General features: G+C 37.6%; 1 protein-coding gene across 4 annotated transcripts in view; it reads right to left on the reverse strand.

Annotated features, from left to right (window-relative positions):
- The window catches only part of LOC124619064 (phytanoyl-CoA dioxygenase, peroxisomal-like), a 110,937-nt gene that overhangs the window by 50,866 nt on the left and 33,332 nt on the right, over window positions 1-26,739 (reverse strand). Inside the window, exons 1-2 of one of the 4 annotated variants that reach the window (XM_047145401.1) lie at window positions 25,223-25,262; window positions 7,855-7,932 (exon numbers count right to left, since the gene is read on the reverse strand). In XM_047145401.1, the coding sequence (XP_047001357.1) occupies window positions 7,855-7,920 (66 nt within the window). In that variant the 5' untranslated portion in view covers window positions 7,921-7,932; window positions 25,223-25,262. Of the gene's footprint in view, window positions 1-7,854; window positions 7,933-24,431; window positions 24,722-25,222; window positions 25,263-26,739 lie in introns of those variants that run through there. The other 3 variants (XM_047145396.1, XM_047145397.1, XM_047145398.1) reach the window with 3 other exon arrangements.

Consider the following 26,739-nt stretch of genomic DNA (forward strand, 5'->3'; position numbering starts at 1 on the left):
CCAATCTGAAGTCTTCTGCCAAATGATATTTTGATGAAACCTTTGTCAGCTGATTCTCATAACTTCAGTCTTTCCTATGTTTATCCGTATTCCACAAACTTTTATGAAGCTCTGATTCAGCTGACACTGATTAATTGTCTGAATAATTCACTGTCTACCTTTTCTCCTACTATTACATCCCTTATTCTACACCTCTGTCTCTTTCTCAGCATAAATATTGAAAAGTGTTGGTAACAGACAACATACTCATCTAACACTTCTTTGAATATCTGAGCCTTTCATGGCAGCATAACTGGATAGAAAGTTCTCTGTTTCCAAGCTGTGCCACAGTCAGTAGTGTTAACTAATGAGGGCAATGGCTATGACAGTTATTGGAAGATTGAGAATTTTATCACCATTGACGTGGCCTGAGAACAGAACATTTTATTCACCTCCTACATCATCCATTTCACAATTCCTAATCTCCAATCCTTAGCACCAGTTTTTTATTTCTTTTATCGTTCTTCTGGCCTTCCACTCTGCACACACGTCTTTGAGAGTCAACTCTGTCAGTCACCTTTCCCCAGTAGACAAAACAGATTTACATATACTTCTTGACTTTTTATATATGTAAAGATACAGATGTTTGTTCCATTGTGTAAGAGTCTCTTCATTTGGTGTCACAACAGTGTGGCACTGATGAGTGCCATCTACCATTTTATAGGTATACTTCTACCGAAACAAAATGATTTTATATTGAAGAGAAGATAGTATAACTAACAATTACATATGTTATCCTATTGCATCAGCTATTAGTAATGATTTTTATTTATTTTCTTAAACACAATATAAGTCTGTCACTCATGGTCTCGCGGTAGTGATCTTGCTTTCTGAGCACGGGGTCTGGGGTTCGATTCCCAGTGAGGTCAGGGATTTTTATCTGCCCTGAAATGACTGGATGTTGTTGTGTCTTTGTCGTCATCATCATTCATTCCCATTATGCTCTGAGGAAGGCAATGGCAAAACACCTCCATTAGGACCTCGCCCAGTACGGCGGTGCAGGTCTCACGAATCGTTCCCCTACGCTCTATCAAGAAGCATGGGACTTCATTTCCATTTCCAACCACAATATAAAATTAAAATGTCTCAATTAATTATTTCATTTTATAAAGTCAATTGCCATAAAGAAATCTTTGTATTTAACTATCTTTATATGTAGGTTATATTAAAACTATCCAATTACATTCTACTGTCAGAAATTGACTACTTTCATCTTTATATGTAAGCTATATCTCTGAACTCTTTTTGTTGAGAGTTTTGGTGGGAATTTTTGTAAGACAGTGGTGGCTGAGCATGCAGAGTGGAATGATGTAATTTTGTCAAATAAAAACATTGTTGGATACTGTGGCTGTTATGTGAAGTAAATTGTTGATGGTGTACTGCAACCAGCCACAAACTGGTTTCAGGTTACTTTATTCAAAAAAAGTACTGTTACCAATTGCAAATTTATAAATTCATCATAAGACTGCTTTCAACAAACATATGATGCATTGCTTTACAGGTGAGTTGTCTTAGGGTAACCAGTAATTCACAGTTACAAATGTGTTATAAAGATGGTAGCACTACAGATTTGTGTTCGGATACAACTTATATAATATATCCATCTGGAACCTTTAATGTCACACTTTTCCTGCAATGAAACATATTCATAATGTTGACTGTGTTTTCACACACACACTATTTTGTTTGCATTATTACAGTGGAAGGCTGTGCTAATATGCAGTTATGTAATTTCAAATGTTGTGAGACCAAGTAAGTTACGAATAAATGAAAGTATTATTGAAATTTGATGTTGAAATTAATTTTAAAAACTCACCAGTTTCACATGTAGTACACAAATAACAAAAAGCCACACTTTTAATGGGATTACTGCAATCATCCATCATCAAGAGGATCGATTTAAAAAAAAAAAAATTATGTTTCTCTTCCTGCTCTTGAATAATTAAAAAATGCAACGAGCTCATTATTTTGGAGTAAACTGGAATTACAGTTGAAATCTGTGGAAATTCAGTAGTCAAGGACAAATGAGAGTAAAAGTGTTACAAATGATAACTTTCTCTGTACTATCATCCTCTATCATGCAACAGCATCTCCTGTACCTTTGCCTTTCCAAAACCCGAACTGTTTGTACCCCAGGCTTTCTTCAATTTTTCTTTCAAATCATCTGATTAAAAGGTTACATACTGACTTTGTAATGCAGTGTATGAAAAGAATTGTCCATAATCTTTACTTTCTGTGATGTATTATTCCTTTGGTAAGGGGACTAGATTAGCTTTATCCAGTGATCTTCAGGTGAAATATCCCACGCCATACATCCTGTTGATAAGGTGTTTTAGTTTGTGTTATAAAGCTGACTTCGGTCAAACAGATTATTTCATTTTTGGCGTTATGCAGTTGATACTGCCACCTACACATACTACCTATGGTCTTTGTCTGGATAATGCTTATAATGATGCTTCTCTCACCTGAGGTACACCATATTATAGGAGCCCCCCTCCCTCCAATCAACTTCTAACCCTTCTGCATGTACACGGACCATCCCAAGTGCTGACAAAAAGCCACCAAATACCTAGCTGCAGAGCACACAGCAGCTGCTTCATTATCCGAACCCCAGCAAGACTGCTCCCCTACACCAAACTGCTGTGAACCACAAATGAGTGAAAGTATAAAGTGTGTTTAAAATCCTTTATCTGATCAACAGCCACACAGCAATTCATCTTAAAGACAAATGAATGGTGCTTTTGTGTGTGTGTGTGTGTGTGTGTGTGTGTGTGTGTGTGTGTGTGTGTGTGTGTGTGTGTGTGTGTGCACGTGTATAACAGAAATTAGCAGCAGTTACACCAGGATTCTCACTGCCCCAGTGTATGCAGGTGACAAGATAAGAGTAATTTCACGATATCTATTATGTTATTCGATTCAGAACTTAATTTCTTATTTAAATGTGTTGTCCTTTTGTAAAATAATCATTGTTTCTGTTTGTTTCATGTCATGAGGAAGACATCGAAGCTGACCAATATGTCCTCCGGCTGGACCCCTAATTGCAAACTTCTTTATGGAGAAATTCGAAGAACAGGCCTTAGGTGCCGCCAGCAGAAAACCAAATGTATGGATTGCCCAAAATTCATAAAGAAAATGTGCCGTTAAGACCGATACTAAGTGCCACTGGTTCGTCCACCTACTCGTTAGCCAAGTTTTTGACTACGCTGCTAAAACCACATGTGGGCCGTTCGGACTCTTATATAAAGAATTTGACACATTTCATCAGCAGATTGAATGGCATAGTGGTCCAGCCGGAGGACATATTGGTCAGCTTCGATGTGGTATCGCTGTTTACTATGGTTCCACTTAATGATGTATTGGAACAGCTGGATCGAATTTTTCCTGCCGATATTTCAGAACTGTTTAAGTGTTGTTTGACGACCACATACTTCAAGTGGAATGAACAGTTTTATGAGCAAACGGATGGCGTGGCTATGGGAAGCCCCCTAAGTCCCGTAATTGGAAACTTCTTTATGGAGAAATTCGAAGAACAGGCCTTAGGTACTGCCAGCAAAAAACCAAATGTATGGTTTCGATACGTGGACGACACGTTTGTGCTGTGGAGACATGGTAGGGAGGAACTAAGACAGTTCCACGACCATCTGAACAGTATAAACTCGAGAATTCAGTTTACAATGGAGGAGGAGGTAGACGGCAAGTTACATTTCCTCGATGTGCTTGTTTTTAGAAACGAAAATGGTAGTTTGGGCCACTCAGTATACCGCAAACCCACGCACACGGACCGTTATTTGCACCGGGATTCGAACCACCACCCACAACAGAAGCGGGGTGTTATCAAGACGTTAGCAGACAGAGCTAGAAATACTTGTGAACCTGAGTTGCTCGACGCTGAGATGGAACATCTCCACAATGCACTAATGAAGAACGGATATTTGTCCGCCGAAATAAAACGTGCGTTGAGGCACCCACGCAGAAATCATACCGACGTACAGGCTACTGCAAAATCTAAGGTTTGTTAAAAATGTAACGGAAAGAATAGGGAGGATCTTGACGAAGCGGAATATTACCGTAATTTACAAGCCCACCAGGAAGATACAGGAATACCTTAAGTCTGCCAAGGACGCTCGCAAACCACTGGAAAAAGCTGGAGTGTATAGGATCCCATGCAGGTGTGGTGATGTTTATGTGGGTACCACTAAAAGAACTGTTTCTAAACGTTTGGAAGAGCATAAGGGAAACTGCAGAAGAGGAGAAGCGGAACGGTCAGCTGTTGCGGAGCATGCTTTCCAGCCAGGGAACCACAATATTCGTTTCGAGGAGACGCAAGTACTAGCGGCCACAAGCGGATATTACGAAAGGCTCTACAGGGAGGCAATCGAAATCGCTAAACACCCTAATAATTTCAACCGTAAGGAGGAGGGTGTGAAATTAAACGGCATATGGATGCCGGTGTTAAAGAAGATGTGTACCACCCGCCCACTACTGGGTGATGGCAACGGCGATCGACAGCGATGGACAGCGGCCAATTGCACTGACGTTTTCAAAACATGTGACGTCACGCCGCGGCATGGGAGCGCGCGGACACGGAATTTAGCGGCAGTCAGTAGCGAGCCAGTGGGTGTGTTGGACCTTCCATTGAGCTACGGACGCCCTTGAAGATGTCTCCCGCAGTCGGAGATGAAACGTTGGGAATCGACACAGAATTCGTCAACCGACCACGGCATAACAGCCCGGATAATTATAATGTACATGATATCTTGTCTAAATCATTTTACAATTCTTTTGGATCATCTTTACAAGATGGTGAACGACTGCATCATCTGCAGACAATCCAAGAGCGCTGCTAAGATTGTCTCCTAAATCGTTGATGTAGTTCAGGAACAACAGATGGCATATAACACTTTCTTGGGGAACACCCGATATTACTTATTACTTCTGTTTTACTCAATGACTTTGCATCAATTATTACAAATTGTGACATATCTGACAGGAAATCACGGATCTGGTCTCACAACTGAGATAATACACCATACGCATGCAATTTAAGTAGAAGTCACTTGTGAGGAACAGTGTCAAAAGCCTACTGGAAATCTAAAAATACGGAATCAATCTAACATCCCCTGTAAATGGCACTCATTGCTTCATGAAACTATAAAGCTAATTGTGTTTCACAAGAACAATATTTTTTTAAACCGGGTGACTGTTCATCAATAAAGCATTTTCTTCAAGGTGATTCATAATGTTCAAGCACAGTAAATCAATGTTAGTAATACGAGTCTGTAATTCAGCAGATTATTCATATTTCCTTTCTTGGGTATTGGTGTGACTTGTGCAAATTTTCCACTCTTTGGGTATGGATCATTCCATGAGTGAGTGGTTGTATATGACAGCTAAGTAGGGAGCTACTGTATCAGCATACTCTGAAAGAACTTGACTGGTACACAGTCTGGACCAGAGGCCTTGCCTTTCTGAAGGGTTTTAAGCTACTCAGCTAATCTGGAGGTATCTACTTCTAAGCTAATCTTGCTGGCACTTTTTCTTGATTCAAATTCCGGAATGTTCACTTCATCATCTTCTTTGAAGGAATTTCAGAAAACTTGTTTAGTAACTCTGCTTTACAGGCACTATCATCAATAATACCACCATTGTTAGTGTGCAGTGAAGGCACTGATTGTGTCTTGCCACTGGTGTACTTCACATACAAGCATTATCTCTCAGGGTTTTCCATCAAGTCTCAAGACAGAATTTTGTTGTGGCATTAAAAGCATCTTGCATTGAAGTTTGAACTAAATTTTGAGCTTCTGTAAAACTTTACAGATCTTGCGGATTTTTATTTCTTTTAAATTTGCCATGCTTTTTCCATTGCTTCTGCAATAGTGTTCTGATCTGTTTTGTGTATCATGGGAGATCAGTACCACCTCTTATTAATTTATTTGATATATATCTCTCAACTGCTGTCAGTACTATTTCTTTCCATTTAAATTATATCAAGTCTATGCTCACAAAGTCAAATTGGAATTAGTGGAGACTGTCTCTTAGGAAGGTGTCTAGAGATTTTTATCTGATTTTTTAAGTAGATGTATTGTGCATTTATGTTTGATAGATTTGAATGTTATGGTATTTAGTCTAGCTACAAACCAATCCCTGTATCTGGCATGACACTCTCTATTTGGTTAGGATTATTTGTTGCTCAGTGGTCAAGTATGTCTTCACAACTGTTTACACTTCAATTGGGCTCCTGAACTAATTGTTCAAAATAATTTTCTGAGAAGGCATTCAGTACAATTTCGGATGTTATGTTATGCCTACAACCAGCTTTAAGTGTGTATTTTTGCCACTGTATCATTTGAAATGACACTCAAGTTTTCTTTGATCTGTTCAACAAATGTATCATCTGAATCGGAGGATCAGTAAAAGGAACCAATTATTAATGTTTTCTGGTTGTCCAGTACAAATCCTACAATCTTGGTCATCATAAACATTTGGCCGTGTTTTCCCAATAAGTTGCAATTTCCAATATGGTAGTTAGGATAGGACATAATAGGTCAGGTTTTATTGGTGTGGGTGAAACAAGTTACCAGTTGACATGTCTGAAGCACAGGAAATTATGAACAACCACTATGACTAGCTAGCCACATTCGACATGCGATTTGTTGCATTCACTTCCCACCACATCACATGAAACATTACCAACAAGTCGTTCTGTGGACCTTCTGCCAAACACCTAAATGTGAGTTGCAGAGTAATCATGCAGATGTAGGAAACTCACAGTATTTATGTTCTGAATGTGCTCAAAGATCCTGAAGCACATAGATGTTTTGTCGATCTTTCTCTGTTCTTGCCCCCTTTCTCGTCTAACTTACAATCTGAGTTAGCTACCCTCTCTCCTCCCTTACCAGTCCTCCACAACAAATTCCTCGCCCTCCTCGAAGAAGGAACCTACTGTTTCAAAAGCTGTCCATTTTCTATCAGCAGCACTGTGAGTTGTGCCTGCTGTAGGCAAGTACAAGCCAGTCTTCCCATCTCAGCAAGTTTTACATTCTGATGGACTTTATTCTCCTCCTCATACAGCTAACCGGAAGAATAACTGTTTTCGGTGCTTTAATTTCTTATGTAATCTCTTTGTTGATTGTGGGCTTCAGACTATTATATGACAGCAATCAGTGCACTGTAAACTCGAGTAAATCAGCTGCTTCTATTTGTTCAATTCGTTTGCTCATCGTACTGTATCCCATTAAAAATTTATTGTCTCTCATGCAGTCGACTTTGGGATGCTTGAATACCATCCTCAGGCACCTTCCAGAAGTTGACTGGCCAGTTGGTTTGTCGGCTGACGGTTGTTGCAGTGCCATGACTCCCATTCAGGTTGGCAATGTTGATTATTGACAAATCCCAGAAGGTGCCAGCCTGGTGATAGGATTTAACTCTCTGAAATTGATTGAAATTATGTTAAAAAGAAACTGAAGAATGACCATGTATCACCAAGTCAGTTCACTGAACAAGAAGCTCAGCTACTCCCTCTCAATCTGCAACACTAAATACAGTGTACCTATAACTATTTGGTTGGTTATTTTTTATCTCTGTGCTTTCGGTCACTGTCAATAGAGTAACTGAATTTGGTGGTCACATATTTCATTCTTTTACCATTAGTCATGTCACCGGGGATATTAACTTGTGTTACGACTTACTGGTGTTCATTTGTTTGGAAAATAGGAGGAAAGGTTGAATAAATTGGGTTATGTCCTGTTGCTAATTTTTATGAGCTCATTTTCTGCAGCAGCCCGCTGCCTTTCTAAGACAATCAGCGAAGGATACAGGACGAGGGGACTCCAAGCGGTGCTGCAGATGGCGCTGTATGGTTTTCAGTCTGTCCACAGCCATTTTGCTTCAATTCTGCAACAAACAATAATAGAAACTGGTGTTAAATTGGTCATCCTAGGTCATGATTACTTGGCACGGGTTCAAATAAAAATTAAATTGGAAAAAAAGCACATTCATCTCCTGAAAGGTTCAAGATATCAAAAATTAGTATGTTTTAATACAAAAGTTAAAGAGTACTAACTGAACAAAAAACTTATGTACATTGTGTACATTCATTTGCTGAAAACCATGTTTTGATACCCTGAACCATTTGCAAAACAAAAGGCATTACGTCACTTAAATTTGTTGGTAAAAACAAGAGGACAGAAAGAAAATTGAGTCATCTGCACTGGTAGTGTCCAGTGTAGATGCCTTTTAAATTTGTGAAGATTAAGAAACTTTCAATATTTAATCAAAGGCATCCACAACTGAGAATGGAAAATGTTTGAAACAGCAGTAGTAGTCAGTAAAGATTTGGAAGAGTAAGGTAACTAGCAGCCAGCAAAAGATGAATTACAACACAAAATAGCTGAAATTCAAATTACATATGAAATGAAAACAATAATTCAACTACAAGCATTTTCAAAGAAAAAAAAGGGGGGTAAATTTATGATACCCAATAGAGAGAATTATCAATTCATTCTACGTAATGTGATACATCACGATAAGTTCTTAGGCTAAAACAGAGATATATAATACATCCAGGATGAAGAATCAACAGAACCATGGACCAAAATAGTTATGTTATCTAACTAGAATAGAGCACTCTCATATTCTTATGTCAGCCTTCCAGATGACTAGTATCATAAGAAGCTAGAAAAACACAAAAACACAGACAACATTAATAATCTCAACAGATAACACAGTGTAAAGGTTGGTACGAAGTGTTGGGAGGGGGGGGGGGGGGGGGAAGGTTAGAGGGTGATTTCATTCTCTTATCTTTGCGATCCCTACATGCAGTGTATGTTGGCAGCAGCAGAATCCTTCAGCAGTCAGCTTGAAATGCTGGTTCTCTAAATTTTCTCAATAGTGTTTCTCGAAAAGAACATCGCCTTCCCTCCAGGGATTCCCAAAGCATCTCCATACCACTTACATGTTGTTCGAACCTACCAGCAGCAAATCTAGCAGCCTTCCTCTGAATTTCTTCAATGTCTTCCATCAATCCGAACTGGTACAGATCCCAAACACTCAAGCAGTACTCAAGAACAGGTCGCATCAGCATCCTATATGTGACCTTAACAGGTGAACCAGTCTTTAATAAAATTTTCCCAATAAACTGAAGTCGACCATTCGCCTTCTCTACCACAGTTCTCACATTCTCGTTCCACTTCATATCGGTTTGCAGTTTTACACCCAGATATTTAAACAACTTGACAGTGTCAAGTAGTACACTAGTAATATTGTATCCGAATATTACAAGTTTGATATTCCTACTCATCCGCATTAACTTACATTTTTCCATCTTTAGTGCTAGCCGCCATTCATCAAACCACCTGGACATTTTGTTCAAGTCATCTTGTATCTCCCTACAGTCACTCAACTTCAACACCTTACCATACACAACGGAATCATACACAAACAACCATCAATTGCTGCCCATCCTGTCTGCTAAATCATTAAGTATACAGAGAACAACAGGGGTCCTATCACACTTCCCTGGGGCACTCCGGACGATACCCTTACCTCTAATGAACATTCGCCATCGAGTACAACATACTGGGTTTTATAAATTAAGAAGTCTTCGAGTCACTCACATACCTGTCAACTTACTCCATATGCTCATACCTTCATTAACAGCCTGCAATGGGACACCGTGTCAAATCTTTCCAGAAATCTAGAAATATGCAATCTGCCTGTTATCCTTCATCCATAGTTTGCAGTATATCATGTGAAAAAAGGGTAAGCTGAGTTTTGCATGAGCAGTGCTTTCTAAAACCATGGTCATTCGGGGACATAAGGTTCTCAGTTTCAAGAAAGTTTATTATATTTGAACTGAAAATATGTTCAAGGAGGCTGCAGCAAATAGAAGTTAGAGATGTTGGACTGTAATTTTGCGGGTCTGCTCTTTTACCCCTCTTATATACCGGAGCACAAGTGAAGTTTGAACACCCATTTGCATGGCAGTCCAATACCATAACCACTTAACCACAATGCTGTTGCTACTTCAAACTGCCCTGTATTGCACTTCTTGTCTTTGGACCATTGACTGTTTCTATTTTGCATTTTTTTCATAGTACAATACACCTTCTTCCTCTTTTCATACTAAGTGTCATTTCAATATTGCTATGCCCAACAAATAAATCAGAAGTTCTCAGAAAACTAAAAACAATGAGGAATAAATTGTCTTTAGGAATTGACGAAGTACCTGATTCAGTCATAAAATGCTACTGTCATACCAGGACTGCCCTCACACATCATAAATATATCATTATCAGAAGGAGTGTTTTCTCAAAGATTAAAAATTTCACAAATAAAACCACTGTATAAAAAGGGCAATAGATATGAAGTGGGAAATTATAGACCAATTGCTTTATTATCTGTATTTTCAAAAGTAATAGAGCCAGTCCTGAAACGTAGAATACTAAGTTCCTTGAAAAATTTAATCTCTTCTCTGTAAACCAACAAGGTTTCCATAAGAACTGAGTACAGAATCAGCTATTACCCATTTCATTGAAAATGTTGTAATGGGACTAGACAGACTAAATTTGGACTTTTTATACTGTCCAACATGATATCTTGCTAAACAAATTAGAAGCTATTGGTATATGAGGAGTCGAAAATAAAAGTTTCAGTCTTCTCTCCATAGTAGAAGAAGAATTGTAGTAGAAATTACTTCAACCAACATTTTAAAAAAAGTATTGCTTACAGATCTGATTTTTGGACTGTACCAATTCAGATATCACAGAAGTGTTCTAGGACCTCTCTTATTTCTAATTTATGTAAATGACATCAAAATTCCAATCAGTGCCATATAACACAGTTTGCTGTGATACCAAAGTCATTGTAACTAATGTAAATCACATGTTTTCAACATCTGCAACCACAGTTTCGGAATGTTTACAAAACTGGTTTGAAATGAACAAGCTAACTTTAAATATTTCAAAAACTAATCACATCCATTTCAGCAAAACAATCACAAAATGACCTGGACCACAGAATAAAAAATAAAGAAGTTAAGAGAGTAACTATCACAAAATCTTTAGGTGTCCATATAGACGAAAATGTAGACTTTAAAGTCCACATAAGCTATCTCACTAGCATGTTAAGTTCTTGCTTTTCACTACATAGAATTAGTAATGTGTCTAGTATATAGTGAAGCAGAACTGTCTACTTTGCTTACATTCACACTGCTGTTACCTACAGCTGCAGTTTCTAGGGTCATACTATGATAAATCTAAAAATCATCTTCACACCACAAAAACAAGCTGTTAGTATGATTACCAACAGTTCAAGGTTAACACCCACCAAACAGATATTCCAACAGCTAAATATTCTACCTTTACCGTGACTGTACATACAAACAGGTGTAATTACCATAAAAAGGTGCATTCAAAATTTCAACACCAACTCAGATCTGCATTCAGGTAATACAAAAAGTGCAATGATATCCATGTACAAAGAGTAAGCAAGCATGTTGCACAGAAACAAACAAACATTCAAGGTACAAAATTGTATAACCAGCTTCCTGCACACATAAGGAAATTAAAAAATTGTCTACATTTATGGAAGCAAATTCACATTTTTAATGACCAACTGCTATTACAGTGTAAATGAATACTTTCAACAACCTAGTAGCAAATAATTATATTCATATACTATATGCCATACTTGATTTGATTTTTTATTTGGTCCTGTTGATTACATATCTAGTGCTAGTAATGTAAATACAGACAAGTCAAGTGAAATAATACACAGTTATGTAAGCATTTTATATATTGTACAAATACTTATTGTCTATGAACAATTGATTGCTGGTAATATTACAACATGCATTTTACTGGTACAAGTTCGAATGAATGCTTAAAATAGCAGACTGTATGGATGTACACATTTTTATACCAGTGCCCCAAATAAATAATGAACTTTACACACTAGTCAATGTCAACAGTATTTTCAAGCAAACATTTGCTATGATCCCAATTAGTTTTTTGAACAGAAGTGTTACAACAATTACATGCTTTTATTTAAATCTCAAAAGAGTATTCCATGAAAAATACGTAATTAATCAAAGTCGTATATGCAGTTTTAATGGGAGATTGTGTAAGGTACTGTGCACCTTGCGTGTGTGCATGCATGTGTGTTTTCTGGTCTCTGGATGCATAAACTACTACTACCACTACTGTACAGCTGAGCAGCAGCTAGAGCTCTCCCTCCCTCCCTCCATCCATCTCTCTCTCTCTCTCTCTCTCTCTCTCTCTCTCTCTCTCTCTCTCTCTCTCCCTCCCTCTGTGATTCCACAAAAATCAATGTTGAAGTTTCCACACAACAACATTTACTGTTGATTTCTTGTCTAGATGAACATATGGTACATATTCAGGCTTATTTAGGAATGAGTCAAAATTTCTATCTGAGGAATGATAAATACATGCTGCAACTGCATTTTTGGAAGAGCAAGTCAACTACAACAGTACTTAATTTACTTCAAATATATGGCATGGTTTTGAAGGCAAGGAGCCTATAGCACTAGTACTCTGCGGCCTTAGTAAGGCATTTGATCGTATCCCGCATAAGGCCCTGCTCAGCAAGCTAAAATCATATGGTATTGGGGGAGCTGTTCTAGAAACTCTTGAATCCTACCTAAATAACAAACAACAGATTGTATAAGAGCAAGGAGCAGAATCAGGTGAAATGAAGTTCAAACATGGTGTCCCACAAGGATCCACAATTTGGCCCCCTGCTCATTAATGACATAGGCTCCAATAGGCACACCTTGCAGTTTGCAGATGACACAACTTTGTTCACAAAAGAGGAGAAGTCCTACTCGATGAGGATAAGGCCCAGTTCGCCATGAACAAGATGAACATTAATTAAGACAAACCATGAGGATGATACGCAGCCTAAGTAATACTGGAGCACTGGGTGACACCAGCTTTTGGGCTTTGTCATTGATACCAAGTTAACCTGGCAACAACATACTAATCATGTATGTTCCAAACTTTCACTGGTCCCATACCTCTTGAGGAAACTAAAAAGTGTTACATCACACCTGTATCTATTAACAATATACTATGCAATGTTCCGCAGTCACATCGGCTATTGGCTATTACTGTGGGACCATTCTGCAGGCTGCAAGAATGTGCTTATATTATGAAAGAAAGCCTTGAGGAGCATTACCTCAAACAAAATTCAAAAAACATTTTTCCCAATTTAGGAGTTCTGACTGTTTTCAGTCAACATATTTTCAACTGCCTTCTACACACAAAGACAAATCATGAGGCCTATAGAAAGAGAAATGAAGTTAATCAATACAGCCCTCGATACAAAGACAGTACAGACAGGCCAAGATGTCGATTAACTAAGAAGCAGACCAGCTTCTCAATGGTGGCCCTAAAATTAAAAATTATTTAATGCTCTACCAGAGAGTATTCAGTCATTATCAGTTGAACTATTTATGAGTAAAATTTTGTGTATATTAAAAGAGCAACCTCCCCATTACTATATAACTGTGTTTTGGGAAAAAAACAAATTCTTAAAGTAGTTGCAGAAACATTAGGACTACAAATATCATTTGAAAAAACGGAATACATGACATGCAACAAACACACATCAAAGTTTTTGAATGCGAAATATGGAAAAATAAAAAGGGTTTCTCAGCTTAAATACTTGGGGGAAACTACAAGAAAATGGTCTGGAAAGAGCTGGAAACAAAGTTCGCTGTCAAAAAATGGGAACTGCATTCAGATTAACACAAAGTATTTATAATAAAAAATCACTTTCTAAACTGAGGAAACTTAGACATTACAACACTATAACCGACCTGAATGTCTTTATGGAGCAGACACTTTAATTTTAAATAAAAAGATGGACATTGAAGAATTTCAAAAGAATGAAAGAAAATTAAGAAATATTAGGCCCCAGAATTACTTATGGAGGAACTTTATAGGATGAAAAGTAATAAGGGAATAGAAGAATACACAGACATAATATTTGATGACATAAGAAAATGAAGACTTAAATTTTACGTACACATTAAAAGAATGGCAACCACTAAGTTGACAAAACAAATAGCAGAATTCTACAAAAACAGAAGTAAGGTCAAAACTGAGCCAATTAAATGGATAACTGCAATTAAGGAGGATCTTAAAGTAGCCGCTATAACTCAGGCAGGTATTACAGATAGGAAAATATTCAGACAAAAGATATTTGGTTGGAAAGTTGGTCAGAGGGAAATTAGAAAACGGTCTGGCACTCCATGGTCTGATGAAAGAAAGAGACTTCAGTCTGAAAGGATGAAAGAACTTTGGATACAAAAGAAGGCCAACCATCAAAAGTGACACTGATTGATTGTACCTCACTTGGTCCTACTGGGCCCATGTGTGAATAATAATAATAATAATAATAATAATAAAAAGAACAACCTTTGTACAGTGAAGAAGAATACTTCTCTGGCGATAAAACACTGTCTACTTGTGCTGCAAGTCAGTGCCAAAGAAAACAGCAGCAACTCTACTGTTTTACAACTCTGTGTTCTAATACAGATTGTCTTATTATTCTACTATGTATCATAATCTAGCAGTTAAACGGATATTTTACAGTACCCACTTTAGTAATACTGTTTAATTTTTTTTATTAATTTTAAAGTGGTAATATTATTGTAAAATTAATGCTGTCTGTCCAGCCATGGGTGGTGAATAACAAAGAATTTGTAATAAAGGTAATTTGCTTCACTGACTTCAATGAGTGCTAGCCTGACGATCCTTCTGCATCGAAATGCTGACACTTATACATAGATTTATATTTGAACACTTGGTTGATGAAAATTACAGTACCCCCATTTTCTAACTGTTCCTACAGAAATAATTTACTAGTATGTAGACTGTTGAGCCTGCTCGGTTAGCCGTGCAGTCTAACGCACTGCTTCCTGGACGGAAAGGCATGCCGGTCCCCAGCACAAATCCGCCCGGTGGATTAGTGTCGAGGTCCGGTGCACCGGCCAGTCTGTGGATGGATTTTAAAGCGGTTTTCCACCTGCCTTGATTCCATCTCAGTTACACTATGTTGGCAATTGCTGCGCAAACACTTTCTCCATGTTTGCGTACACCATCATTACTCTACCACGCAAACATCAGGGTTACACTCATCTGGACTGAGACATTCCCGGAGGGGAGGGGGGGCTTTCAACGGGGGCTGAACCGCACAATAACCCTGGATTCAGTGTGGGGTGACGGTGGGGTGAGTCGAATGCTGTAGCCTGTTGTGGGGTTGTGAACCACTAAGGGCTACGGTGGAGACGAAGCCTCTCCGTCGTTTCTAGGTCCCCAGTTCAATACAATACAATACAATGTAGACTGATACAGAAAGAGAGACAATCCGGTCAATATTTAGCCAGTATTGCCTATTGCACAGAATAAAATGGAGTTCTATGTTTAGCAAAATCTCTACATCTAAGACTTTGCTTACGATTGATTAAGTACTTTGAAGGCAAACAGAAAGACTTTTACTGTTCTTGTTTATTTTATTACCAGTGCTGATTTTTCCAGTAACATTAGAATTTCCTATGGGTATTTTTATTAAATCACTAATCTCATTTTTGTTTGGTAAAGTCACTTTCATAATTAACTTGATCAATTTTGTGATATTTTGTTTCACATTTAGAGCAAGAGTTAGTACTTTATAAATTAACTGGATGCCCATATACAAATTCTACACAAATATTCATCAGTTTTAGGCTCCCTTCTCTTCATTATATATGTAAGTGATATGACTTCAGCAGTAGGTGACAATGTAGTAATGTCTGCAGATGACACTTCACTTGTAGTAAAAAGTGACTCAGTAAAAGAAGTGAAATCAAGTTCTTATGTAAATCTGAGTGAGGCTTACAAATATTTCAGAGAAAACAGCATGTTTGTAAATGTGAATAAATTAAAATACATATATAATTACAAGTAAATAAAACTGCAGAGACTGACAATACCTTTCTTTAATTGGGTAATGCAGTTCTCAAAGAAATAAGGAATTACAAGTTCTTGGGTGTCACTGTTGGTAAGCATTTGACATGGGAGGACCATATCCGCAAAGTATGATCAAAAGTATGCAGCAACATATTCTTAACCCTAGGATGCATATACAGGGCCTTGTCTTCATTTTTAAAAAAATTCTATAATTTTTTGTTTGATTTCAAATCACTTTCCAGTACTCTTTCACTAACTCTGTGACATTCCTCCTATCAAGTCTGAACGAGATACCTCTTTAAGTTTCTTGTTTAATTCAATACGTTTACCCACACACTGTGAATGCATAAGAAGGGGTTCAGAAGCCCTCACACATTTATAAATGTTCTTTAACCTATATTGTCTTCAACATTTGTTTGGGAGCAATTATTAATTCAACAATAACTGTAGTGGTATTTCCAGCAACAGGAGTGCCAACAGCAGCAGTAGCTGTAGTAGTAATAGTATAACTAAAAAATAATAGACACTACTTTCACATATTGGCGACGTCGGTGTATTATTGTTCTTTTTGCTATCAAATGTTTTATTATTGCATAGTATTGTTATCCTGTGCTGCTCTTGTCAGCCTCACTGTAACTGTAGTTTGTTTGTTGCTGCAAGGCCCATATTGTTACGAGTATGACTTGTTTAGTGCTGCACAAGCTGCTGTTCGAGAGACACACCCTTTGCTATGGCTTCGACACGCAAAGCAAGAGAGTCAGTACGTGCAAGTGCAGCTAATTTTGAAAGTGTTGTGGCTCAGTGGTTTGAAGAAAATGATTATTGCGAGGAAGGAAATATTTTTGAAGATGCAAGTAGTGAAGAATCAGCCAATGAACCTGCAGATGTGAATATTGAAGCAAATGACAGTCCTTCTGATAATATTACTTCATCAGAGTCTAAAAATGAAGAACCACCACAAAAAGATATAGAAGACCACACATACATTAGTCGGAATGGAACGATTTGGAAATTAGATCCTCCTGCAAATTTTTGTATGCCTGTCCATAATACCGTAAAGAAGGCACCTGGTCCAGCCCATGGTTTGAAAACCTGTAAACCTAAGGATGCCTGGGACTATTTCATCTCCAAAGAAATACTAGAGGAAATCATCAACTGCACAAATATTGAAAGCAGAAGAGTGGCTGCTTTACGTGGTAAAACATGGAAAAACTTGTCACTTGCTAAAATGGAGGGTTTTCTTGATATTTTAATGCTTTCTGGTGTTGAGAAGAGTTGAGATGTCCATATTAGAGAATTATTCTTGGATGAAAAGGCAAATTCTACTATAAGGCCACTATGTCAGTAAATAGATTCGAGGATATAGAGAGAATGATTAGATTTGATGACAGGCGTACCCGTGAAGCTCGATCTGCAGATGACAAACTTGCAGCTGTTCACTATGTATGGGAACTATTTCTTGAGAAGTGTAGAAATAGAATGACTCCCAATGATTTGCTCACAGTTGACGAATAGCTACTCCCATTCCGTGGAAGACGCAGCTTCACCCAGTATATGCCCTCTAAACCAGCCAAGTATGGCATAAAAATATTTTGGTTATGTGATGCTACATCTGTATATGCTTTAGATGGAGTTATTTACACGGAAAGGAAGCCCCATGAACCTATTCAGAAACATCTTGGATTGAATGTGGTGACAGATCTTGCTAAAAGCATTGAAGGATCATCAAAAAACATTACTGTTGACAACTTCTTTACTAGTGTGCAGCTGGCAGAAGAGATGCTTCAGAAGCAAATTACAGTGGTGGGAACAATCAAACAAAATAAACCAGAAATTCCTAATAGATGAAACCATTTGCCTCAAGACCAATTCATTCCTCTTTGTTTGCATTTAGAGGTGACATTACAATGGTGAGTTATGTTCCCAAAAAGAAAAAGTTTGTAGTTCTCATTAGCACAATGCATCATGACAGAAACATTGCTGAAACTCATGCAAAAAAGAAACCAGATATAATAATGTTCTATAACTCTACGAAGGGTGGAGTAGATCAAATGGACCAGAAAATTCGTTATTACACTTGCAAGAGACAAACAAGAAGATGGCCATTTGCATTATGGATGAATATGATGGATGTCGCAGGAATGAACAGTGAAATTTTATTTTCTGCCCAACATCTGACATACCATAGTTGAAGAAGTGATAAAAGGCATTTGTTCCTAAGAGATTTAGCAGAGGAAATGGTAACTCCGTATTCAGATCCCTAATCTTCCAAAGAAAATCGTTGATGCCATGCAAAGATGCGGTGTTCAAAAAGACGTCATATTGCCGAACCAACTACCTGTTCCAGGAAAAAGAAGAAGATGCAATTATTGTCCATATAATAAACATAGAAAAAGTGCTATGATATGCATTAAGTGTAAAACCAACATTTGTAAGGAACATAGTGGCGTTCTTTGTGCTTCCTGTTTGTCACATGTTGAAAACTAAGAAAAATGCAATTTTATGTGAACAATGAACAATAACTTTTTGTTAAAATATTGTCTATATACATAATATTGTGAATAATGAGTATGTTATAAGTTAAGAAATTGGCTGTAATAAATGTTATAAAATGTAAACTGCAACTTATAAGTGGATTAATAAAATTATTTGTATATGTTGGATGTAAATGGATGTAACTAATAAAAATTCACTCTTAGAGTTTTTTAAAAAATTAATAAAATGTTAATCAGGCCCACCAGATCCTGTTACTGTATCTTAGGAATCTTTCAATATGACAAATTTGACAGAAATAAATTTAACTCCAAAGACTGATTATATGAAAAGAGGAAAATTTTAAATTAGGGCAGGGCCTTGGAGGCCCTGCATATGCATTCATGTGTGCTTTCGGCACGGTGCATCCTAGGGTTAATGAGGAAGATGTCTAGGACGGTAAACACAGGCACGCTATTAACAATGTACTATAGTCTAGTCTACCCCCACTTACCATACTGCATTTTAGTCTGGGAAAATACTGCACATATGAATATCTATAGATTAGTGAAGCTTCAAAAGAAGCCTATTAGATGCAATGCAAATCTGACTGTAGCAGTTAATTAAAAAAGAAAAAAGATAAGAAAAGAAAAGAAAAAGAAAAAAGGTTGAAAATGTGGGAAGAAATCGTAAGTGAAAATGTTTTTTTTTTTTTTTTTTTTTTTTTAAATCGTTAATGATCGCGAAAAAAGGGAAAGAAAGAAATGCAGGTCGGACTTTGTATTACAGAAAAGCTATAGTTGGGGTGGTCCTTGTGGCGTTTTTGAGCAAAAGTTAAACCAATTTCCACTACAAAAATTATTGGAAAGAAACAGAGAATAACAAAATGTAACTGACAGGGGGAAGTGGCGTAGATAAGAGTTCATCCTTTACCCAGGTTAACTTGTCTTCTTTCATGCGATGTCCAGGTCTTCAAAAATCTCCTTCATTTCGGCGTGAAAAGTCTGCTCCGAAATCTTGCAATCGTCCAGGAATCACTAATTTATACCAATTAAAATCATCTTGATACTGTATGCAATTTAATTTACTTTGCTACTTCCATCCTCCGAATTTCTTAACAACTTCCACAATATGTCTACACATTAAAATCAGATTAAGACTAGCTAATAAGTTTTTTTAACGTCTTCATCAGATCACGTTTGCCTTAAGCTTCGGCTATCAAGGGTCAATCAAGAAACGGATAGAAAAACAAAAAAGAGTTACAATTTTAGTATTTTCTCTGCCGCCGAGCGCTCATACCGTTGCGACGGCACAATTCATGTCTGAGGGAACAAGTGCAGCGCGGCAAAATTCAAAGTCCCGCTACATGACCCTATGACAATCCTGCAGCAATAAATTCAGGGAACCTAATATCATTAACAGTCCCTTCATTATATAAATTGGAAACAAATTATGCATATGAAAGCAAACAGTACCATCCAGTAAAATAGATATATACACAATTACAATACAAGAAACAAGGATGATTATCATCTATAAAGGAAGTGGCTCAAGTTATCCGAAAATTATCCTATAACAATAACTAAGGGGTGCATTTTACACAATAAATTGTCATCTAGAATAAGAAGCAATGAAAATAGATCTGTTTTCAGAAACAAATCTAAAGTTTATTTGGTCTCCTTAGCCCTACATAGTTTAAATGAATATCTAGAAGCTAAACAGTAGAGAGGAGTTTGTTCAAGCAGGGTGGCCATCATAAAATGTGTATCCACAAGCCAATGAGCACAAATATAAAATATATGTAGTGTCCTATTATATAAGAATGGTCCAGCTGCTGCTTGCTCTTTTGAAAGACATGCTGTTGTAAAGTGAGGCTGCCAGACAGTAAGACACCAGAGATTACTCAGTGCCTGGTGCTCACTATTGAAGTGTGATGGTAAAAGTATAATAATGTGAAACTGTAAAGGCAAGCATGTGATTATAGCGTTGTCTTGAAAGTGTTAATATCCATGTTTCCGTCTATTTCAGGTTATGTTAAAGGCACTTTTTTTAAGTGATTGAGCACTTATTATTATTATTATTATTATTATTATTATTATTACTAGCAAATGTCCACACTGGAGAACAATAAGCAAGCGATTTTCAAACTCTCATAGGGTTCTTCTTATTTGCTCAATATTTCTTCATTTTCTCCCCAAAGGCCTTCTTTCTTTCTTCAGTCCACTTAGGTTGGTACGGGTTTGGTTCAATCTCTGGAGTAAACTTTGACTACTTTTGCTTCTGAATTTCTCACTGTCTGATGTGTTTGTTACATCAGTTTTTGCTTGTATAAAATCCTCCTTAACTTCAGTTACCCAGGGTACTGATGCTTTAAGTGATGTCACACAATTTAGTTAGCCTGTTTCCAGGTAATCTATCTAGGTACCCATGAAACTTCATTCATGTCTTTCCAATATAAATTTTGATGTTTGATACTTTTTCTTTTGTCTTCACATTTTTTTTTCAGTCGGTATCCGTTTAGTAAGTATCGCGGTCCGAGAATTTTTCTAATAATCTTTCTCTCTACTTTCTTAATTTCCGGTAAATGTAATTTTTGCTTCAATGAGAGTGTTTCACTTGTGTATGTAACTGTCAGTTTGATAACTGAGTAGTAGTTTGTGATTTTACACAAGCCTGAAACAAATTCTTATGCTTTTCTGATTATTTTTTTTTTTTTTTTTTTTTGTCCTGTTGGTTCAATAATGTCACTGAGATACTTGTGTTTGCCCTGCTGATTTCACCACAGTTTACTTTCAGTTTCAGAACATCTAAATTGGAGCACATGAATTAAGTCTTCTCAAAGGACATCTGCAAGCCAACCTTCCCCGCACATTCTTTGAGGGTCTCAATTTGTTTTATTGCTGTTTCTTCACTGTCCGTTAGGATCACTAAGTCATCTGCAAATGCTAAAAATCAAACATTCAGTTTTCCTTGGCCTCTTCCTAGTTCAATTGGCTTTCAGAAGTTTTGATTTCTTAGTTCCATTTCCCAGTCTTACATTACTTTGTCTAAAACAATGTTGAATAAGAGTGGCAAGATCCCATATCCTTTTCCTGCCCTTGTTTTAACTAAGAAAAATTTCAAAATTTCATCTATGAATTTAATTCAGTGTGTAAAAAACAAAGTCAAGTTACAATTCTTTGACAGCTTCTGCATAACAGAGTACGAGCGCAAAGAAAATGAAATCTTATATATTAATTTTCCCTCATATGTCCAAGCATGTTCTTGTTGCACAAACACAATGAAAGGTGGACGATCATATATTTATGTTAAGAACGGTATTGAATTTAAAGTCAGAAATGACATTAGGCCTATCTTATTATGTACAACAAAGACTTTGAAGTGGCAGCAACTAACTATATTATTTTTGTACTGCTCTCCCAGTGGTAATTTGGAGATATACTTTTCAAAACTTATACAAAGCCTATAACTAGCATTGACTCTGAAACATAACATTCTTTTGCGAGGGGACTTTAACACGAATACAGCTAAAACAGATGACACCAGTAACACATTTCTGAATATCCTACTTGGTTTTGGGATGTCATCTCTAGTAAGCTGTGCAAAAAGAATAATCACAGATTCATCATCTACCATTGGCCATGTAGCTACAGATGTAGGCAGAGAAAACTGAGATGTACTTGTTAAAAATCTGGTACTGTCAGACAATCTATGTCAGATTATAAAAGTAAAAGCTTGTGTAGAAAAAGAATCCAAACTGCATGTATATAAAATAGTATACTCTCCATCAGCTTTGCAAGAATTTTCCTTACAGTTAACAAATGAAAGTTGGGAAGGAGTTAATACAGAAACTGAAGTGAATAGGAAATTCTCCAATTTCATGTCTGAGTCTAAACTAAAATTTGAAGAAACATTCCCCAAAACGTTAATTCCAATTTCCTATTGAAAAAAAAAAAAAAAAAAAAAAAAATCAGCCAATGATAGGTTCATAAATTTAGCCAATAATAAAAGTAAAGCTGCATGAGCTATAGTGAAACAAGAAGCAGGAACATGAAGCAGATGTGTACAAACACACAAATAAAGAACAAGGAAAACTTAGCAAGTAACCTTAAAGAACTAGCAAATTATGTGAATACCTACTTTAGCAGTATTGCAACGAAATTACAGAAACATCTTCCAAAAAGTGTTAATCAACCAACACCAAAGCATATAGCTAACTCAGTGGTATTGCTTCCAACTGTTAACGACAAAGTACGGAATGTTGTAAGGCAATTAAAGAACAAAAACTTGGCAAATGTAGATGAAATCCCAATGTGTGTGCTGAAAATGTGCATAAATGGTATCAAAGCTCCACTAACGAAAATCATAAATGAATCCTTCAAAAGTGGTTGCTTACCTGACTATCTGAAACATGCAAAAACTTTACCAGTTCACAAGAAAGGTGGCGTAGAAAACATTGAGAACTACAGACCATGAGAAAAGCTATGTAACTGGCCTTTACTTAGACCTGTCTAAGGCATTTAACACAGTTGATCACCAGACACTGTTGCATAAGTTAGAGGCTCTAGGAGTAAGGGGAGTGGTTAATAAATGGTTTCATTCATATCAAGAAAACAGTACAGTCAGCAGAGATCCCAAGACTCCAGTGGATCAAAGTACAACGAGAAACATATATCGGATCCACAATATATCAATACTGAGGTTCCTCTAGGAAGTGTAGTGGGCCCAGTATTGTTTCTGGTACACATAAATGATTTCTCACAACATATCAGCCAGGGAGCGCTGATGACAGCAACATATTAATCACCAGTAAGACACCAGCACAAATGCTGGAAAATTCTACTGAAGTGCTGAGGGAGGTCTACAAATGGTCACAGGAAAGCAAAGTAACACTTAACATAAAGAAAACAAATACAATATACTTTGGAATGAATGACTAATAATTTACATTTTGCTAATGTATAACATGACCACATCTATACAATGAAAATTGTCAACAGATGGATTAAGAAAGAAATAAAGATATTTAACATATGCCAACAGTATTTTTAATTAAATGCTTCCTATAATGTGAATAAATATTTTCAACAAAAGCATTATAACCCAGATGATGACTACGAACAAGAAGGAAACAAGCAGGATACAAATATAATCAGATTTCTTGCAGTTTTTATTACAGGAGCATACGGACTCATGAATCACAGCCCAGAATTTCACAAAACAGAGTGCTTAACAGTGTCAGCTATGTAGTAATTATCACCATAAAACAAACTGACTTACAGTAATTATCACTGTGTTTTTCTGTGCATTATGGAAATCATTTAGAGTGAATATCAAATTGATCTATTCAACAAGACCATTGATGAATTCATTAATATGTCACATATTTAATAAAGATAGTCATTTACACTTAGTTCTTTGTGGGCTATGTCTGGCATATGAACACATACTAAACATCACTACTACACAACACAACAAGGTATCAACATTCATCACCTGCAGCTTGTGAATGACAATACATGACATGAACTGTTTATCATAGGGAAGATTGTCATTGTGGGTAATCAGTCTATGCAGCCAATATAACAGCATTAAACAATCTTGGACGGTTGATTTTTACTCAGTAAACTAAAATGGAGTGCATGTACGCACGAAGATTGTACATGAGTGGCCAAAACCGATCCTACAAATAACCAAGCAGCACATTGTTCTAGAACATCATCACACGCTGGCCTTAACAGCTATCAACACTGCTGTTCAAACTATAACCATATACTGAAAGTTGTTAGACTGGATTCTCAGCGATTTATTCGCGTTTAAGTTACTACGTCTATGAGCAGAAAATGCACATTTCAGATATACTGTGCAATATGAATAGATTACGTGTATTAAAACTATTGCTGTTCTACATGTATACGATTATCGAATATAATGTCTTATATTACGTACCTACCTAAGTTGCTCCGACATAAACTTCTAAAATCTTGTTATTAGTGTAGCCACAAGTCGAGGAGCTATGACATTGACAATTGTTGCAGTGTCACAGCACTAAGGCAAAAACACTTTGTCCTTCTTCTACCTTCGTACGCAACGATATCTCTATAACTGGAAAGATGGTATCACAGGCATTCTGAAACAAACTATTCCCTGATAACGAGAAGCCAGTCACCTCCATAGTCACCTGATTACTTTGACAGCCACGTTATCCAACACAAACAACAAACACTCGAAATTAAACTGTGGCCAACTATTGCTCTCTGGTCAAAGTTCATGCAAAGTTCACTGAAACAGCACGGGATTGTATTAATAAAAAGCTTTCACAATTGCTGTCAAGTAGACTGTGCTGTCAAGAGAGAATGATTACTTATTTCGACAATGTAGATGTCCGCTCTCACTGTTTCGGAAATGTTAGTATGTAGTGAAAACACCAGTAGAATAAGGGTGTGGGAACAAGCTAGCGACCAGTGAAGTGCATTATTTATTCCTTAGAAGAGTAACTGATTTTGAGAGTTGGATGCTTATTTTTTTTTTTTTTTTTTTTTTTTTTTTTTTTTTTTTTTTTTTTTTAGAGCTGTCTCTTCCGACTGTAATCCAACTAAATAAATGTCTCGAAGTACGTGCGGGTTTGATTTCTGAGTTACTTAATTGGAGGCCCCGAAAACAAGAACGGCTTAAGTCGCAATAACATGTTTCGAATTACATCAGTCAAACATGGAAGGTGCAAATATTTTTTTACAAACCGTTGGTGACGAGATCCGGCTGCAGCTACAAGAGATTGAAGTCTTAGAACTGTCGATGCTGAGAAACGACGGTAAGACGGACACGACGAGATCACAAATTCCAGCGATAATTGCCGCGCCGCTTGCGCACACCCACACCGAAAATTTTATGCGTGCCGGTTCGTTCGTGTCAGGTGCGCTGCGTCTACAATTGCGGGCTCCTCCATTTACGCCCACACAACCGCACATAAGGTTTGTGATCTTGAAAAACATTTTCGCAGAACAACGGATCACAGAAGGCCGTGAACAATTTACGCTGGCAATTAGCAATTTGGACCAGAGAGTGACGACAACAGTTTCCAGTGTGATTCTACACCCACCTCATCAACAAGCATACCTCGCCCTGAAGACTTCCCTAATCACTCGCTGCAGGAAGTTACCCGAGCATAGACTTTCACAAGTTCCTTACCGGGAGAAACGTGAGAACAGAAACCAGTTGGAATTTTAGAGACATTTGTGAGCGATAGTGGACTGTAGCGTAATATCTAATGAGCTGCTGGTACATATCCAGCGACAGCAGCTCCAGTCTCAAGTACAGTTGACATTAATATCGTATGAACGTCAGCCGCTGGATAAATACTATCGTCATAGCAGTAGGTGACAAACATGTATCGGGGTTTTTGGAGGAGCCGATGCCGAATTGTGTGCCGCATCCTATCAACAATCACGACATCGCTGGGGAACTCCGCATATTATCGACAACCACGACATCGCTGGAGAACTCCGAGAGTTGCGGACCACAATGGGAAGAACCGTCAAGCAATTACAGAACTCGTAAGTTACGGACGGACTCCGATAAGAGGACGCGGTCGCGTCGTTCATCCAACCTTCAGCCGTTAGACGGCACGGAAGGTCCAGCTACTATCGGTGACATCTTCTGGTACTACAGACGGGTCGGCACCGATGCTACAAAGTGCACGAAACCTTGTGAGTACTCAAATGGCAAGGGCAGGGCGAATTAGGCGCTAGGGACTGCGACACTCACAAACGGCGCCGTCGACGTAAGGACTAAGGAGTCTCATTGCAGCAACGCTCAAATGGACACACGGCAAAGGTAAGGCCCATGATGGCATGCTTACTACTTTTCCGACGAGTCGCGGCACGACAACGCGTCGGTTGCACGTGATTGATAAGATTCAGGTCTAAGATTTTTAATATACACTGGTTCAGAGGTCAGCACCCTTCCAGTCACGGGCACAGTTAAGACGACGATACAGGAGCCCTTACAGTTGTTAGCCTTGAACAGCTCCAGCATCAACACGTATGATGGAAAGATATGACGGTAGACATTGGTTTTTCGACTCCGTACAATTGGAGTTTCGTGGTGGTAGACGTTACAGAACCCATATTAGGTGATTATTTTCTGTCAACTTGCACTGGTCGTAGACATGGCAAACGTCTGCCTTATAGGCGGGACACAGTGTGACATGGTGAAGGTAATTCAGAAAGGTAATAGGAGTAATTAATGTTGCAAGTAA

Source organism: Schistocerca americana, chromosome 1 (assembly GCF_021461395.2).
Source record: "Schistocerca americana isolate TAMUIC-IGC-003095 chromosome 1, iqSchAmer2.1, whole genome shotgun sequence".
NCBI lineage: Eukaryota > Metazoa > Arthropoda > Insecta > Orthoptera > Acrididae > Schistocerca > Schistocerca americana.